At 34.7% G+C, this 19504-nt stretch overlaps 2 protein-coding genes across 2 annotated transcripts; both read right to left on the bottom strand.

Annotated features, from left to right (window-relative positions):
* Positions 1-197: 197 nt before the first annotated feature.
* On the bottom strand, positions 198-18451 carry LOC148609459 (synaptonemal complex protein 3-like). The gene is made up of 8 exons (XM_088596333.1): positions 18272-18451; positions 16978-17035; positions 4764-4798; positions 4285-4402; positions 3310-3409; positions 1504-1602; positions 775-879; positions 198-401 (listed from the first exon to the last, which is right to left on the bottom strand). Exons 1-8 carry the CDS (start codon positions 18384-18386, stop codon positions 348-350), a joined length of 684 nt encoding a protein of 227 aa, XP_088452459.1. The 5' UTR covers positions 18387-18451; the 3' UTR covers positions 198-347.
* LOC148609460 (uncharacterized) lies at positions 6440-7767 on the bottom strand. Its single transcript, XM_088596334.1, has one exon. It carries the CDS (start codon positions 7761-7763, stop codon positions 7464-7466), a length of 300 nt encoding a protein of 99 aa, XP_088452460.1. The 5' UTR covers positions 7764-7767; the 3' UTR covers positions 6440-7463.
* Positions 18452-19504: the final 1053 nt, after the last annotated feature.

Raw genomic sequence — 19504 nt, 5'->3', positions numbered from 1 at the left:
ATTAAAATTCATAATTCATCAAAACACTCTGAGGTCCAATAATAGAAACCAGTACCAGAAGAACTATAAGGTCCAATTTTCTCCTAATTTTATTGCTATACAGTGGGGACAGAAAAAAAAAGGAATATAATAAGCAACAATGACATATAATCATCACTTCCTTCTAAGTAGAGGTGAGTAAGACAAACCATGAAACATTTAAAGCCATTTGGAATTTATTAAAAGTTTTGATCAACAATCATTTTTCCATAACAAACAATTTGTATAACATGATAAACCATGATAAAAACAGCAGGAGTATTACTTCCCAGTTCACAACAAATTAAAGCATTGGTCCAAGGAACTGTTTAGAATAACATGGTCTGTAGTGACTTCCTGACATTTGCCATCTCCTGCTGTTGCTGTAAAATCACAAATGAATGTTTATTTCACACAACCCAGTAAACATGAATACCACTAGCCAAAATACTGAAGTTAGAAGCATACCACTAGCCAGAGTTTTTTAAAAAATAGAGATATGCTTATTTAAAAAAAAATATATGGAATGCATACCTCCTCCTCATTTTTTTAAAGATTAGAACATATATAAATATAATAATAATAGCTGCCTTGCAAAGTATCAATTAAAATATTACTACACATTTTTATAGGACATGACAATGGTATATAATGAATGAACTACACATATATAATTAAAATATGCACAGAACTAATTTTGAAAAAATATAATAAATGAAAATACCATGATATATATGCTGGTTAAAAACTACTTACAGTGTCCATTAGTATACGCTTTTGGAGTAATGCCATTTCTTTCTTCATTTCTGACTGTACAGTAGAATGCTGACTTTGATGACATTTGTCCAAACTATCTATGCCCTGAAAATTTTAAATCATGTTAAGTTGTCTCTTACTTCTATATTTAGAATTACAGGCTGTCCAGCACCTTTTAGCAAAAAATAAGGGCTAGTTTCAGTGCTAAAATAAGAAATCTTAAGGCTTCTTTAGGACCAAACTTAGGAATTTTATGACATACAAGTAACACTGACAAAATTTTCAGTCTTTCTTCCATGTCTTTTGTGAATTCCCCACAGAAGAACACCTGACTACATGCAGTGAAGAAAACATTTATAGACAATTAAGATGTACTCTCTTAATTACAAAACAAGCAGTCATTGAAACAGAAACTGCAAGGATAATTTTCTAAACTCCTAATACAGCAGTGAAGTAACATGAAAATTTAGGAATTTACATGCAAATTAAAGGCTTTTTTTACAGAATTCCCTTTTAATTTCAAGTTTTTTACATAATTTTAGACAAACTGAAAAATTTTTTTTATGAATTTTAGGGCTGTTGGACTGCCTGGAATAAGGATTGAAATGCATTAGAAAATCCTATGTATTACTGTGTACATGTTTTACATAGTAAATCTCAAGTTAAGGATTAGTTACTCTACAAACTTTATAATGCATGTCCACTCTATATTACAGACATCTTAATTACCTTGGAATACTGTTCATGTAACTGTTGTATTGTCTTCAGCCTTTGACTCTGTACAACTCTGGCTTGCTGAAACAGCTTCTGTTGCTGCTTGAATAGTAACTACAAAAACAAACATTTTCTTTGATAATAAACAGTTAATTCAACCTTATTGTTCATGTGTCTATTGTGTTTCATTTCTTCCTTCATTTGCATTTAAAAGAAAGCTACTAAAGGTAATCAATTAATAGAAGTTCTTTTTCTATTGATTGTGAAATGTTTAAAACATTAATCAAATACAGTTTTATAATTTTGCAAAGTAACTATTAACTGTTTCCAGGAAAGTTAATGAGCATAAATCTAGAAGAAACATGTGGATTGAACGATTATGTATAAAACAAGCATTCTGACAGTATTGCTGATGCAATACAGTGTCCCCTTTCGGCCTTTGAACTCATTGCCTTTATGTGATTTTTTTTATATATGTGAACTAACAATAGATGGTGTTATATTTTAACAATCAAGAGAAAATAACTCTTGAACAGCAAAAGCAAATTCCATCAAAATCAAACCTGAGCTTCATTTTACAGTAGATAATAACACTTTTGCATTACAGAAAGCTGCATAAAGACATTCTCTTTCTATCACCTGGAAAGTTGAAAAAAACTTCGTTATTATGAATTAAAGGGCAAATGACTCTAGAATGACAGCAGCAATTTGCATCAAAATGATGAAACATAAAAGTTTATGTAATTTTCTATGACAAACGGCCGTAAGTTCCATATAATCTTTTTGCCACAATAATATTTAAAATTAATTTGTAACTTGTCATGATAAGACTAGCTAACAAATATGAAATCAATTGGATGAGGCATTACAAAAAAAAGTCTGGCAAACACAAAATTTTATGAAATTTTCTATGTCCAAGGGCCATAACTTCCGTAAAAATCATTCAACCGTAAGGTCATTCAAACTTAACTTGTAACTTGTCATGATAAGACTATATCCCAAATATGAAATCAATTGGATGAAGCATTACAATAAAGTCCGAAAAACAAAATTTCATGAAATTTTTTATGTCCAAAGGCCATAACTTCTGTAAAAATCATTCAACCATAATGTCATTCAAACTTAACTTGTAACTTGTCATGATAAGACTATATACAAAATATGCAATCAACTGGATGAGGCATTCAAAAAAAAGTCCTGAAAACATAACATTTCATGAAATTTTCTATGTCCAAGGACCATAACTTCTGTAAAAATCGTTCAACCACAATGTCATTCAAACTTAACTTATGACTTGTCATGATAAGACTATATACCAAATATGAAATCAATTGGATGAGGCATTACAAAAAAAAGTCAGGAAAACCAAGTGTGACTGACGGACTGACAGACAGATGGACGGACGGAGTGCAAACCTAGGTCCTCTTCGGCATTTGCCGAAAGGGGACAATAAATACGATGTAATACAGTTCAAAAGTGTACAATACAGAAAATACTGTATTAAGTCCACAGTGTACTGAAAATAATGAGAAGAGGTACATGTATGATGAATATGTCAAAAAGACAACAACCCCACAAGGGATAAACATGTCAGCCCAAGGCCACCAATTGGTCATCAATGAACGATGAGGAAACTCTCATACCATAGGGTAGGCTTCACCAATACAGTACAATATTTTCATGTATTGTACACTAAACTGTACAGTAACATATTACTATTTTATAGTAACACTAACTTATAAATATAATTTCTAGGTTCTATGATTTAAAAAAAAAAAACAAAACAAAACAAAACAAAAAAACATTTTAATATTATCTCACAGTCAATTTCTCTTCTTGTTCTTTGGTTTTCTCTATGTCTGATTCCCACTGAGTTAAAACATTACTGATCTGTCGGTTATATTCATCCTGCAGCTTTATTCTGAAACAAATAAATTCCTAATTAATTCATATGGAAAATCTGGAAAAATAGATATACATATAGAAATTCTTGCATGTTTCAATCTATATCATAATAAGTATTTTTTCCAGGTCAGTTGGTAAAAAAATTAATTTAAATAATTGCAAATATATATATATATTCATAAAGGAAACAATTGTCTCCCTTAATCTTAAACTTCTATAAATACAGTACGGTGCATCTGCAACATGAATTTAGAAATGATTTGAATGGTTTAAAAAGCTGAAATTGATTGTGGAAAAAAAAATCAAATAGAATTTTCAAGAGCCTGTGGTAACCTAAAATTTTATAAAATCATACAACAAGGATACAATTAAAGAACTATGAGCCCACATACTGTACCCTCAAATAAAAAGTATTTTAAAAAGTTCAAAGCCTCAAAGGGCTCTAACCCCAGAAAAATTTGAAGGATAAATAATGGTCATAAACCAGGGCCACAATATCTGTAAAAATCAGTGGAGAAAACCAAAAAGTAAACTTGATCTGTTACTCATGGTGGTAGACTCGCAAACTAAAAATCAGCAAAATATCTGTTAGGATTCAGAAAAAAAGTGCAGACAACTGTTATTTCTATGAAATTTTCGAAGTCAAAGGAGTTAAATGTAAGCAAAAGTCTGCGAAACCAAACAAAACCTAAGAAGTTGTCCTGTGACACACAGTGGTAGACTAACATACAAAAAAAAATGTTCAGACAAGAAAAAAAATGTTGAAAACTAATGTTGGACTGACAGACAGATGGACATCAGGGTCAAAAACATTATACCCACAGTAACTACTCTGTACGGGGTATAATGGATATCTAATATCTAATATAGTAAGAATGGCATAGCTCTTACCTTTCATTCTTTTGTGTTGTCCAAATATCTTCCACTTTCTTGTTTGTACTCTTCAATGAATTCTGAGTTAGCTGCTCTAGTCTCTTCCGTTTAGCCAACATAGTTTTGGTGATATCAGCTAAAATACATTCTGTACTTTAATATTGTTCTTATTAAAACAAAAATATAGATATACACAATTTTTTCTGACATTTGATATCTTCTGCACATTGTGAAAAGATTTTAAATTTGAAAGTAAAAATTGAATAATTGCACAAAATTTTCATGTCACAATGTGTGAAGTTTTGCATACCTTTTTTTTGTATAATCTTAAGTTTTTATATAACAAGCGACAGATCATCTTGTTCATTGACTTATTTTACTATTCTCTCCAGTCTTAATGACAAACCATAGTGCACTTACTCCATATCTCCTATATTCTTAGATTAAAAAAATTGATAGCCTAATTCTAGTTTTTATCATTATAAATACTAACATACCTCCAAAACAATCCAACATCTTCTGCATTTCATTACTGCAATTCAAATAAAAATATAATGAAAAAAAAATCAGCATGCACACTAAATCTGTTTTTCAGTTATTGAGCATTTGATCTTTGACCAAACAATGGTGTAATGTGGTACCTCCCTAACCTCAACTAACATTAACAAATACTGTAAGCAAATAGACTTTTTCTGAGCTTTTGGTAATGCAAAGGATTTGCAGAAGATTTGCAGGAGTTTGGTAGACAATACTGTAAATTTGACAAAGTCCCTTACTTTTCACCAAATATTCCCACTTTTTGCAAGTTGAAGTTCTAAAACTTGTTCTATGGAAAGGTGGGAGAAAATAAAAAGTGAAACTAATTTACGAGCCAAACAAGTATCATCTTTAAGATTAAGAGCTTCACAGTGCACATCATGATACAACCTCAGCATGCTGAACTCTGTTCACTGACTTTGGGCAAGCGTTGACAGGATACTAGTCTTTGACATTGTTATTTAAGCATAAGAATTTCATTATGAATGAAACAATCAGTTTAAACACAATAAAGCACAAAATCAGAAATTCAATTGAAAACTTTTGAAATCATACAAAAAATAAACAAGAGGCTATCAGGAGCCTGAATCCCTTGCCTGGTTCATTTTTTTGCCCTTAAAGGGCAATAACTCTAACAAGGAGTTGTCTGACAACTTAGATGTGATGAAGTCTACAGTAGGCCTTATTTAAAGGATCATTTCATTGATTGAAAGTTTTTCTATCAACTATAGTTTTTAAGGTATTGGCTAAAACCTGCAAAAAACCTAATTTTTTAACATTTCAAGGGTCAGGTGAGCTAAAACATGAGGCTCCCAGGAGCCTGAATCGCCCATCTGGTTGAATTTTGCCTTTCACAAGAATTTAACAAGAAGTTGTCCAACAATTTTGACTCAAGAAGTCTTTGGTAGGGCTTATCATAAGGAAAAATTTCAACAACTGAAAGTTTCTTTCAATCTATCACTGTTTTCAAGATATTGACTGAAAACTGTTAAAAAAAATTATTTCCCCTTTCAAGGGCAATAACTCTTACAAGGAGTCATCTGACAACTTTTCTCCTTGAAACTTTCGTAGTCCTAATAATAAGGATCATTTCAGCTACTGAAAGAATTTGGCTAAACCTAACGATTTTGGAGATATATGTGAAAAAACTACTGTCTGACCCCTACACTGTATGTTCTATTTTTAGTAATGGCTGCCATGTTTTTTGACGGATCAAAAATCCCCACATCAATTCTATGTAAAGCAGGTCGTAACTTGGGTTCTAGATCTTTATTCAGTAAAATAAATAACCCTGAAATTACAACAATACAACAATAAAGTAATTCCAGTATCACAAATTATATAAGTATAACAACTTGCTCTCAAACTATCATTCATAGAATGCAGTTCACACTCCAGATATGTAATTAGAAAATAATGACAATAAAAGTACTCAAGTTCAAAATAAATCTAACAGTCATACTAGATAATAGCTATAAATAAATAGACAAACTTCTTCACATATGAATGAATGACAATCATATATTTTATCAAAATACTAAGCTTAATAATTCTCATATAAAACCAAGTACACTATAAAGCATATAAACCTACCAATCTATGGGAATAGGTTATAATAGTCTACAGCTATATGTATAACATACAGGGTCAGTACATAGAGTATCTCCTGAAATTAAGGAATAAAACATAAATACTGGGATCAAAGCTATGAACCCATCATATAATACAGAAACTTATTACACGATCTATGAGATATATATTTCTCAAAAATATCAATATAGCACGTCTCTTTGATGAAAGTACTAATACACATAGATACTAGCATACAATAAACAAGACTAGGATAAATAATTATCATGTGATGTCAAATATAGACCCATAACTGCAAGGGTCAAGGTCGCTCACAGAATCTCTCGAAAATATTTCAGACTACAACAAAACTACAGATTCATATCATAATACATTCACAGATTCATAAACGATCTTGCATCTATCATATCAATCGGAGCAAGGACCAAACTTACCAACTATGAACATAATACACTGCACACGCCACTCTACACTGTACAAGATATGATAACATACTTATCAGATAAGTGCTTCTTTTAGCCACACCAATTGAGTGTTCCTTTGAATATTATCTTCTGCACTCAAAATATTCACTAAAGTCTATATCACAGATTTGCGATAAACTTCTGAGGATGTGAATTATTTCAAATGTATAGCATTAAGATCAAACTTCCATCTTTTAAGTATAATTTTAAAAACCCAATGAGTTTTGTCTGACCAATCAGAACTGACCACACAGAGAACTAAATCAGGCATGACAATTAGCATTGTAAAAGCAGAAAACTATTACAACCAAGCTCAATGAAGTATGACTGATCAAAACATACTAGAGACCATATATAGCAGACGACAGAAAATATAATGAATACTCAATATCTGGCAAGCAATACACAATAATGGAACATTTATAAAATAGTAAAAATACACCCTATCACATAAGCCCCCTGCTGCGAGAATGTCGTCCTGGACATAACTGAAAAACAATGTATATATCAAGGACAAAAATAACCATCTTCCTCCCCTGGTGTGAGGAAAGACGTCCTCGTCTCCGAAAGATAGCGGAGATTCTTAAAAACAAGACGGTTTAATGTTTACTCACCAGTTTTCATAATTAGCCTCAACATCGCTCTTGATACTTCTTCGCCCATGTTCACAAACATCCCAGAGGATGTGGCTGCTTTCAAGTCTATCCAATCTGGTTGTGCGCTCTTAGAAACTGGTGGTAAGACAAAATCTCTGTATCTGGTTGTTGCTGTAGATGTCTTAGGTCTAGTGGATCGTCTTGCTTGTGGTATTGGTGTTTCTAAGGCGTTTTCAATGTTTAAATTCTCATCTGATTCTAAAGCATCATTATCATTATCTTCATCACTGGAAGCTTGCTTTTCTGACATCGTGAGCCCAGAACCTCCTCAGATTCAACCGCCATACTCTCCAGTGCAGACAGGGTCGTCACCAGCATTACTGGGAGTATCTGCCTCCTCCTCCTCCTCAACCACCTGTGAATCAACATCGGACTGAATGTTGTTTTCTGGTTGATTTTTATCCTGAGGCTGTTTATCGACAATCCACTACACCACTGATTTGTCGTCGCTCATATTGTTGTGGTCTGATGAAACTTCAACTTGAGCAACATCTCTAGTAGGTGTCACTGACTTTCTTCATCCAAGTCTAGGCCGAGGAACTGGTCTTTTTGGAGTTCATGAGGTCTCTCCATTGTCATCCTCACAAATATTTCCAACATGGAGTAAATTATTCCTGTGAAGTGTTCTCTTTCTCCCATGACCACTTTCTTTCTTCACCACATATACAGGTACTTCTGTGTTTGGCTGATCTAGAATAGTATATGGCTCTTCTTCTCATTTATCTTCCAACTTGTGTGTTCCTTCATGGGCTAGTATCTTCACAAGAACTCTATCCCCTTTATGTAGAATGGCTCCCTTCACTTTTGTATCATACGTTCTCTTCTGTCTTCCTTGTACTTTATCCATGGTTGATGATGCTATCTCATATGACCTCTTCAACTTTTGACTCAGATCTTATACGTATTTTGACATGGTCTTTTGTTCTGCGCTGTTATGTCCAAAGCTCATGTCCACAGGTAGCCTAGGCTCTCTTCCAAACATAAGAAGGTATGGTAAGTATCTGGTACTGTCATGCTTGGCGGAGTTGTAAGCATGGACTGTTGGTGCAATATGTGACTTCCAATCCCTTTTCTGTTCCTTCTCAAGCATTCCAAGTATATTGATTAGTGTGCGGTTGAACCTTTCGCATTGAATGTTGCCCTGTAGATGGTATGGCGTGGTACTGGATTTCTTGATGCCGGTGATTTCACACAATTCCTTGACCAGTTTGCTTTCGAAATTGGCTCCTTGATCAGTGTGCAATCTGGCTGGCAATCCGTAGTGTACCACAAAATTCTGGAAAAATGCCTCAGCAGTAGTCTTGGCTGTTTCGTTCTTCGCCAGTATAGCTTGGGCGTATCTCGTGAAGTGGTCAGTTATTACTAGTACATGTTGGTATCCACCCTTCGAGACTTCTAGCTTGAGGAAATCCATGCAAACTATTTCCATGGGCTGCTTTGAAACAATACCGTGCATCGAAGCTCTATCATTTGTAGGTGTCTTCCTCCAAATACATCTCCGGCATTTCTAAATCCATTCCTCTATGTCTCTAGTCATGCCATGCCAATAGAAACGGTCTCTAACTCATGATGTAGTTCTGTCTCTTCCCTGATTTCCCAAGTTGTTATGGAGAGATCTTAGAACAGTAGAGATCTGAGAATCTGGTAAAACGACCTGGTTCTTTGTACCTTGTCAGAAATGGTTCTGTAGAGCACACCTCCTTTTATCATCAGCTTATCAAAATTGTTGAACAAGGCATTATGTAGGGTGATGATGGAATATCCTGCTTTCTTGGTTTGATTTTCTTGCTAACCATGCTTATCCAGTAACTGATGGTGGGGTCTTTTATTGGTTCCTCTATTATGTCTACATGATAGTTGTCAAATAAGTCTGGAATATCTGGTACATCTGGTTGCTGAATTATTGATTCCAGGTAAGACATAGGCCTTATGGAACTGCAAATGGCTTTTACAGATTCTTCAAATATGTTGTCTGGCTTATTGCTGATACCAGGTAATCGTGAGAGTCCATCTGCATCAGCGTTGTTCTTCCCTGGTTGGTATATGATGTTAAAGTTGAACAATGCCAGCGCTGCTAACCATTGATGTCCTGTGGCATCCAATTTTGCTGATGTCAGTGCATATGTCAACAGATTGTTGTCTGTGACGACTGTAAACTTCTGGCCAAACAGGTAATCTTTAAACTTCTCAGTTACAGCCCATTTTAACGCTAAGAACTCTTATTTGTGAACGGGACAATTTTTCTAGGACTTCGACAGGCCTCTGCTGGCATAGGTGATAACTCTAGGCTTTCCATCTTGAGTTTGGTATAAGACTGCGCCAAGCTCAATCATGCAAGCATCTGTATGTAATTCAAATGGTTGATCATAATCAGGAAAACTCAAAATTGGCAGTGAAGAAAGATGGTTTTTCAACTGCTGAATCGATGTTTCTTCATAGTCACTCCAGTGCCATGGTCATTGTGGTTGGCCTTTCTTAGCTTTCTTCCCTCTGGTCCTACGGTGGGTTGATGGCATCAGGTCAGTCAAAGGTCGAGCAATTTTGGAGAAGTCGTTGATGAATTTCCTGTAGTATCCTGTAAAACCAAAGAACTAATGGACTTCTTCTGGCGTTGATGGTCGTGGCCAGTTCACAATCTTCTCAATCTCCCCGAGGTCAGGCTCAACTCCTTGTACAGACACAATGTCGCCGATGTACTTCACCTTGCGTTCAAAAAAGCAATATTTCTTTGGTGACAGCTTAACCCCTACTTCTCAGAGATGTTGAAATACTCTCTTAAGTCTACCAAGATGTTCTTCTGAGTTCTTGCAAATATGATGAGGTCATCAAGGTAGATAAAGCATATCTTCGTGTATAAGTCACCAAGTATTTCCTCCATCAGCCACTGGTAAGTTGCAGGTGCATTACACAGTCCAAATGGCAACCAGTTGAACTCAAAGAATCCCAACTGTGAATGCTGTCCTTTGCCTGTGGTCCTCTTCAATTTCTACCTGATTATAGCCAGATTTCATGTCAAGAACAGTGAAGATCTTATTTCCACCAAGGCTGTCCAGTATCTCGTTTATTCTAGGAAGTGTGTATGAATCAAGATGGTACGTTGATTCAGCTGCCGATAATCCACACACATGCATAGCTTACCATCTTTCTTTTGAACAAGGTGTAGATGTGTTGTTACCTCATCTAACATTGACGGTGGACAGTGGAACATGTCTATGTTGTTGTTTGAAGGGTGAGTTGTTATCCAGGTCAGTTCTGTGCTCCACTTATGATGTAAGCCCTATATCAGTGTCATTCATAGAAAAGATGTCCGTAAATCGTTGTATCAAGTCTTTACCTTGTCGCATATCGGATGGTGGTAATGTGTCTTCTGGTAAGGTTGTTGTAAATCTTCAGGTGTAACTTGCTTCACATCTCTGGTCACGGTGACGGGTTGTAATTCGCATAGTAATGCTCTTGGTGTGATGGGAACAGTTCGTGTAGTTACGTTTGAAATGCGCATTGGTATGGTTTCTCGATGATTACAGTTGAAAATGGTTACTGCTGGTACAATTTCAAGGTCAGTAGGTACAGCTGAGTTGTTTTTCGGGTGGTGCATGACAACTGTAGATGGGTATGGAATAATCATGATGGCAAAACCTTTATTGGCTTTAATAACTACTTAGGAGTTGGCAGGAATGATTACAGATGTAACTTCTGCTGACTTCACAAATTCTAGGCGATTCTGTTTTCTCTACAAATCCTTGTCTCAGAGACTAATGCATCTGAAGGCTAAGTAGAATGGAGTCTTCAGGCAAGCATCTTGAAGAAATTGTTGACCATACCGTCATTCTGTATCATTCATTACTTTCACTAGGATTTTGGTTCCTATAAGCAGTGGAACATGCTTATGATATTCACTGTCTGGTACACCTAGAAAAAGGCAAGGAAACGTCTTGTCAGGTGATGCACCAGGTAAATGTAAGTCTGTCTCTATATATCCAAGATACGGTAAAGGTTTCCCATCAGCACATTCGATGTTCAGTAGACAGGTAAATGCTTCAAGTGCTCATGACGACAGATGTTGATTGTAGAAACTCTGGCTGACAGTCGACACTGTTAATGTTCACTGAAACTTTGTTAGCTGAGCCGACAAGTCCATATGCCATGTGAAGGTTACCAGAAGTCATTGTCTGCTGCATAACAAAATTCCGTTGGAGGTGCAGGGCTCGTTGCGTTTTCCTTGAATGGTCTAAACGAACATGACAGTTGACTGCTATGTGTCCATGTTGTCGACATCGCCAACAAATCTTATCTTCATAGTTTTGTGTTCTAGCATATGGATGATGGATAACTGTTTCATCAGGTTGGAATGGTGAGTAAGGATTACGAATTCCGCAACTGACGTTGGTAACATGCTACTGATCTCTGTCGCCCTTCAAAGCTCTAACTTCCTGTGAAAACTGCTTAACCTGTGCAGTTAGTTGTTGAATCTGTTTATTTTCAGTGGTTGTTGTCGACTGTTTGGTTGATTTCTTCTTTGGTACTGGCTTTAAGTCATGTTGACTCTTGATCTCCCTAACAGCTAGGAGTAAAGTGTCGAACTTGGTTATAGTATCTTTCTTGTAGCCGACTATATTCTTCAACACCGGTCTAAGTCTATCAAAGAATTTGGAAGTAAGCATACTGTTTGAATCAGTAGGGTTGATGTTCTTACGATCTTTCGCCTTCCTAAAAATTTCTTCTGATCGACAAGCCTGTGTTGCTACATCTTCATCATCATACTGTCTTGCTGTGTAGAACTGTCCAAGCAGCAATTCTGCAGGGTAAACTGAACCATAAATACTGTCCATTTTGTCAATAATATCATCTATATCTGCTGTTGGACCAAGACGTAGAAGTACTCCGCTGGCATCCCCACATAGTTATCGAATCATTGCCATTCTAATGGTGCTATGGGTGTTACCAGATGTCACAAGACACTTCACTTCATACCCCAATATATCATATGGTGTTCCAGTCTTTTCATCCCCAGAAAATGGTGAAATGCGTGGTAAGTATTCATCCAGCATGTCAACATATGGACCCATAACTGCAAGGGTCAAGGTCGCTCACAGAATCTCTCTAAAATCTTTCAGACTACAACAAAATTAGATTCATATCATAATACATTCACAGATTCATAAACGATCTCGCATCTATCATATCAATCGGACCAAGGGCCAAACTTACCGACTACGGACATAACACACTTCATACGCCATTCACTCTACACTGTACAAAATATGATGAGATACTTATCAGATAAGTGCTTCTTTTAGCCACACCAATTGAGTGTTCCTTTGAATATTGTCTTCTGCACTCAAAATATGCACTAAAGTCTACATCACAGTTGTGCGATAAACTTCTGAGGATGTGAATTATTTCAAATGTATAGCATTAAGATCGAACTTCCATTTTTTAAGTATAATTTTAAAAACCCAATGAGTTTTGTCTGACCAATCAGAACTGACCACAGAGAACTAAATCAGGCATGACAATTAGCATTGTAAAAGCAGAAAACTATTACAACCAGGCTCAATGAAGTATGACTGATCAAAACATACTGGAGACCATATAAAGCAGACGACTGAAAATATAATGAATACACAATATCTAGAAAGCAATACACAATAATGGAACATTTGTAAAATAGTAAAAATACACCCCATCACATATGCAGGATACACCAAGGAATATTTGTACCAAGTTTGGTTCCAATTGATCAAATAATGTCAGAGGAGAAGATTTTGGAAAGAAATAACATTAAAAATAACAAAAATCATTGAAAAAGGGCAATATCTCCAATATGACTCAACAGTTTAAAACCAAAATTTGACCACAGATAGATCTTATCATGCTGAACACTTTTCCTCATGTCAGAAATTAGCTAAACCTAACGGTTTTGGAGATATATGCAAAAATCTGCTGTCTGACCCCTATGTTCTATTTTTAGTAACGACTACCATGTTTTTCAACAAATCAAAACCCCCATATCAGTTCTATGTAGGACATCCAAAGAAACATTTATACCAACTTTGGTTTCAATTAGTCAAGTAGTGTCAGAGGAGAAGATTTTTGAAAGAAATAACATTAAAAATGGGCAATAACTCCAACATGGCTTAGGTCTCACTAACCACTTCTAATGTTTCCATTACTTTACATATTAAAAAAGTAATTTTCAAAGTCTCACTGTGAATTCTCAGGACAAATGACATCTTAAAGTTGCATACCATTGCGAAGCTTGGAAAATAAGGCTTCCAAAATCATTATGCTAATGGTACGATGACTGTAGAAATTCTTCACAAAATTTACTTGAATAAATAATACTGAAAATCCACATTTTTACCTGTTCTGCTAACTGACAGCATGGAGGCAAATTACTCACACATGTAAACAATATTCATACACTTTTGTAGTTAATTACATATATAATTTTAAAGTACACATTCTCAGATTTATTTTTGACTACTTTTAATCATAATACACACAAATAATGCACTTACAATGCATATGTCTAGGTTCAGTGTGTTTTTGGTACTACATAGTGGGGTGGCCATTTGACCCGGAAGTCGTTAGTGAGACCTTAATGGATTAAAATGAAAATATGACTGCTGATAGATCCCATCATGCTGAACACTTTTAGTCAGTCAGAATTCAGCTAAACCTAATGGTTTTGGAGATATATGTGAAAAACTACTGTCTGACCCCTATGTTCTATTTTTAGTAATGGCAGCCATGTTTTTCGACGACTCAAAAATCCCCACACAAGTTCTATGCAGGATACTCCAAGGAACATTTACACCAAGTTTGGTTCTAATCAGTCAAGTAGTTTCAGAGGAGAAGAGTTTTGTATAATTGTTCATGACGATGACCACAGCGGACGCCGAGTGATGGCAATAGCTCACATGGTCTTTGGCCAGGTGAGCTAATTAAGGTTTTTTTTTTTGTTTTGGGGTTTTGCCCTTTTGACCCCATATAACTTGGAAACCATGAGAGTTAACTAAAATCTGACTGAAAAAATCATAAGGAATCCAAAAAAAAAAAAAATTAAAATCTGACTAAAAGTAAAAATGATTTGTTTGGGCTTGGCATAATTTTGTATCCCTTAACTCAAAAGTGGTTAAAGTTAAGCCTGCCCTGTAAAAAAAATTCAAATAGAATTTCAAAAGGAAAAAATTGAACTTTTTAATTCTAATGATAGCAACTATTTTCCCTTTTATTTCCAATGGGAATAGGGTAAAAACCTCCAAAAACAATAGGGTCCTCTATCCCAAGGAACAATGTAATTAAAATTTCATTAGGATTGTATAAGTTTTACTCAAGATATTGTAAACGGTCAATAATGATGTCAGGTCAATACCATTATAATACCCAAATATTTTAATCAGTTGCATATAAAAGATAGAGGACCCAGTAAATTTTGCTCTTTAAACTTATCTTTTTCTACATATTTAAAATTTTATACGAAAATAACACGAGACACAATTTCATTTTTTTTAATGCCAGAAAGTTCTCAGTATGTGACCAATCAAGAAACAGAACTAAGATCAGGTAACTTGCGTTTTCGTAGAATAGCATCTTTGAGGTCATAGAGTGAAAATCAAAACTATAAGGACTGCACCAGAAAAATGGAAAAATGATAACCTGTGTGATGTTTTAAGCACACAGGATTTCATTACTGAATACCTTTATTATACTCACCAATGCTATTATACTAGTATGGTTGAGAATAAGCAAAATAAACCATGAATGTTAAGGATTTGGACACTTTCTATACTCTTTATTCAACATGTTGCTATTAGAAATAAATCAAATCAGGAATAATGAGCTTCACAGAGCACAGCATGATACAACCGCAGCTGTCAAACTCTCTTCAATTGGGGCAAGCATGAACACAATATTAGTTTTGATACACTTAATCACAGGTACTTACAGTTCATCATGGACAAAATAACTGGTTTGCATACTATATATCACAAAATTTGAGATTCAACTAAAAATTAAATTCAATTTTAGTAATGGCAGGTATGTTTTTCACAAGTTCAAAAATCCCCAAGCATAGGTTCTTAAGGATATCCTAAGGAACACTCATGCAAAGATTGGTTACAATCCATCCAGTAGTTTTAGGAAAAAACTTTCAAACCTGGAAATGTAAAATTCAGGAGAAAAATCCATTTAAGGACCTGTAACTCCAACATCTATTAATGGATCTTTCAGAAGATTATGACAAAGGTCCATCCCATCAAGTTGAACAACTTCACCCTTGGCCTGATTTAAGCTTAATTAAACTGTTTTTGAATAATTTTCAAAATTCTGCAATTTGACCCCTATGGTCTATTTTAAGTAACAATGGCCACGTTTTTCACAAAATTAAAATGCCCATGCACAGACTGTAAAAGATGTTCGTAAGAACATCTCAGGAACATATCCATTTCAGGACCCATAACTCATTCATTCGTCAATGGATCTTTCTGAAAATTTGACATAGGTCCATCCCATTATGCTGAACAATTTAAGCTTAACCCAACTGTTTTTGAATTATATGAAAAATTCTGCAATATTCACTATGATCTATTTTTAGTAATGGTGGCCATGTTTCCTGCCAGACCAAAAATCCCATTACACAAATTTTGAAAAAAAAAACACAAAAGAACATTCATGCAAATTTTGGTTACAATCTGTCCAGTAGTTTCTGAGAAGAAGATGTTTTAGAAAGTAAACAGACAACAAAGAGGATGGACAACATACACAAAGTGATTGCAAAAGCTCACATGGCCTGAATATGAGCTAAAATGGTACAAAAGCCAAGTTAATTTATGTTTGAAATTTTCAAAATGTTGGGTCATACAGCATTTTTGCCATTTCTATAGCTTGTCTACATAACAATGTAAAGATGTGCTGAATCTTTACCCTGGTGTCTGTGAAGAAAATATCTGAAATGCAAAATAAAGAATGGGCATACCTTGAAGTGCAAAAATGAAATATCTTTCAAATTACACTATGAAAAATGAAAAAAAATATCAATTTTATTGCCATCTGTCTTAATATACCTCATGACTAAATGTTCTCCCTAAAATGGGTGGTACTGTTAATGACAAGCAGACAATGTATTTATTAACTAGTCTTAACAAGCCTACAATAATCCTGGCAAAAAAAAATTAACAGCATGCAGTTTAACAAAACAATAAGTGCAAAATCCAATTTTTACGGTTCAATGAAAACATTTGGATGTAAATTTTTTATGATAAGTCCAATTGGGCCAATAAAATACTTTAATTCACACTTTCAAACAACACCAGAATTGTCTCACAATGACCTTTTGATGTCAGAGAAACAATCTACCAGTCGTTTCACAATGTGAAGTCAATGTTTGTACAATTGGAGGAGAGTTCAGTATTAATAAATATCTTTCTGCAAAATATGTCTATACAGTGAACAAGAAGTACCTCACATCATCATCTCCACCTTCAATCTTTTTCTTTCTTGGCAAAATTGGTGTTTCATCTGTAACATTAAAGAAGATTAGTTAAAAATCTTAAAACGACCAATGTGCATGGAATCATGATATTAGAAATAAATCTAAAATTCAGTAACCTCTCGTGGTCACTTTAATGTGTTTAATTTTATATACAAACATACTGCCTTCAGGACTGGAGATTTTGACCTACTTATGAAAATTAGTCAAACTGGTTTGTCCAAACGAAACTTGCCCAAAGTGGAGAACAGAAAACAAAAACATCCAATAAAAGATGTGTTCCTATTTCCCTAGCCACGTTCTTTGAAAAAGACATAAAGGCTTGAGAGTGCTTATCACACAGATGGAAAATCAAGCAAAACTGTAAATTCAAAGGTAAATAACTCTGACTAAAACAATGGGTCAAGCATTTCTTTGTAACAATTGTCTAAGTTAATTTCCCTAGTCATTTTCTTTTCTCTTTGAAGTCTTTCCTATGCTTATGGTATTTTAAAATTAAAATTATTATGATTGTGCAAACCATCCCAACTGATTTGCAGAGAGCTAAATCGGCACTTTCTAATTTGCGATTTTTGGTAATGGTTATCATACGAATTGAAGTATGAATCTAAAGAACAGAATTCTGTATCTTGTCACTTGTCTTAATTACCAGGGTAATATTGGTAGAGTCTAAAACATGTAACCCGTACCTGTACCCGTAACCGTACCAACTTTTCCCCTTACCCAAACATTGTTTTGCTAAAATATTCATTCTTACGGTATTTTAAGAACTGAAAATTGCATGAGGAGTGGAAAAGTCTGTTTTTGGTCTGATTTTGGGTACGAGAATTTCGGGGTTACACATTTTAGAACTTTTGAAAACAGAAAATTAAATAAAATCTATTTTTTTAACAAACATTTTAAGAATCATTAACTCTAGCCTAACCACCATGTCATTTTGTAAATGTGTACCAACTTTCAGTTGGAAATATCAAGCAATAATGAAGAAATGTGCAAAGCAGTATATGGGTACGGGGAAAAGTTGGTTTGGGTACGGGTACGGTTTAAAGTAACATTTTAGACCATACCGGTAATATTCAGTAATCACAACGTCGAGTCTGTCAGATCTTTATATTCTGTTCCCACTTCATCGCGGGTCCAACTGTATAGCGGTATGGCTAGATCAAAAACATGAAACGATGCACACTTTCTGTTAACTACCGCCGTGATAAGTTATAGAACCCAGTATATTTTGTGTGACTTTTCGATATGTAGTGTGGCCCTACCTCTAATCGGACTGCTAGTGGCGCTAGCTTCAGAACAATTTATATCATCATCACTCTGTTTCTCTTGCTCAACTTGTTGATTCACTTCAGCCTTTCTCTTCAGTGCTCTTGGCATCTTTTAGGTCTTATTTCAATATCTTACAGCAGAACAGCAGACGAAAAAGACAACTTCCGGTATGTTTGCGATTCATCCGCATTCAAGAACGCTAATCGGAAATTAATATAGTTCTTTTCTTTTTCTTTCTATTTTGATTGGTCTGTTCGTTTTCAATCTTCAATTTTATATTGTTTTGTATATGATTTTGATGCGTTAATTGAAAATATTGACACATGTAGTCAGTGACGCTGGAATATTAACGTGATATTTTTTTATACTTCACTTAAACTATTCATGACAGGTAAAAAAAATCTTTTAGGTTTTAGGTAACACTTTTCATATATCAATCAGCAAATTGTGCGAAAGCCGGGAGGTATTCACCGAACTATGTATGATTTTAGTTGCTTTATGTTCTTTGATGTGTATGTCTGTTTTCCACGTCTGGTCTTTGTCCCAGGATTACATTCTTTGGATTGCCGCAATAACCTCGGTTCTCTTGATTACTCTTAAATCAAAAGTATTCATGTACTGATCAATTTTTAACGATTGTTAACATTTTAATCGATCAATTACAAAAATAAATGATTTTGGTTGTTTTAATCCAAGGTCAATCTATATCTATAAGGTCATTTCATTTACTACTGTTATCAAGGTTAAGCTTGCTAAGTAAATTATCTTTTGTATACTCTCATATGTTGAAGATATGGAACTTTAAACATTATGCAATATTTTTTTCTATTTAAATAGTCAATATGTCCTATAACTGGATGTTCTGTTATACGTTTCTAATGACAAAATGACCACATCAAATTTCATTTGCTTAGCAACATAGAATCTCTATTTAAACTAGTATCACTACTTGTTAAGGGACTCCGGTTGGAACTTCCATCGTGAGCAGACGTGTTTTTTGTAAACTACTCGTACTTTATATTTCTGTTCATAATATGGAGAATAAAAGCATTTGGAATTTAATTGATATTGCATAGGTTAGCCGACTGAACGCAGTGAGCTAGAATTCCCTACTCTCGATAGTCGAACTCAAAGCCCAATATCGCATTTATTGGCATCAAGCCCCAAAGCTTCTCGTCGAAGAGTCGCCCCATTATCGTCACAAATCGTAATAATTGAACTAATTG

The sequence above is a fragment of the Perna viridis genome, chromosome 8, assembly GCF_037379345.1.
Source record: "Perna viridis isolate PV_CMFRI_1.1 ecotype Kerala chromosome 8, ASM3737934v1, whole genome shotgun sequence".
Lineage (NCBI taxonomy): Eukaryota > Metazoa > Mollusca > Bivalvia > Mytilida > Mytilidae > Perna > Perna viridis.
This window is presented reverse-complemented; position numbering and strand designations above follow the sequence as displayed.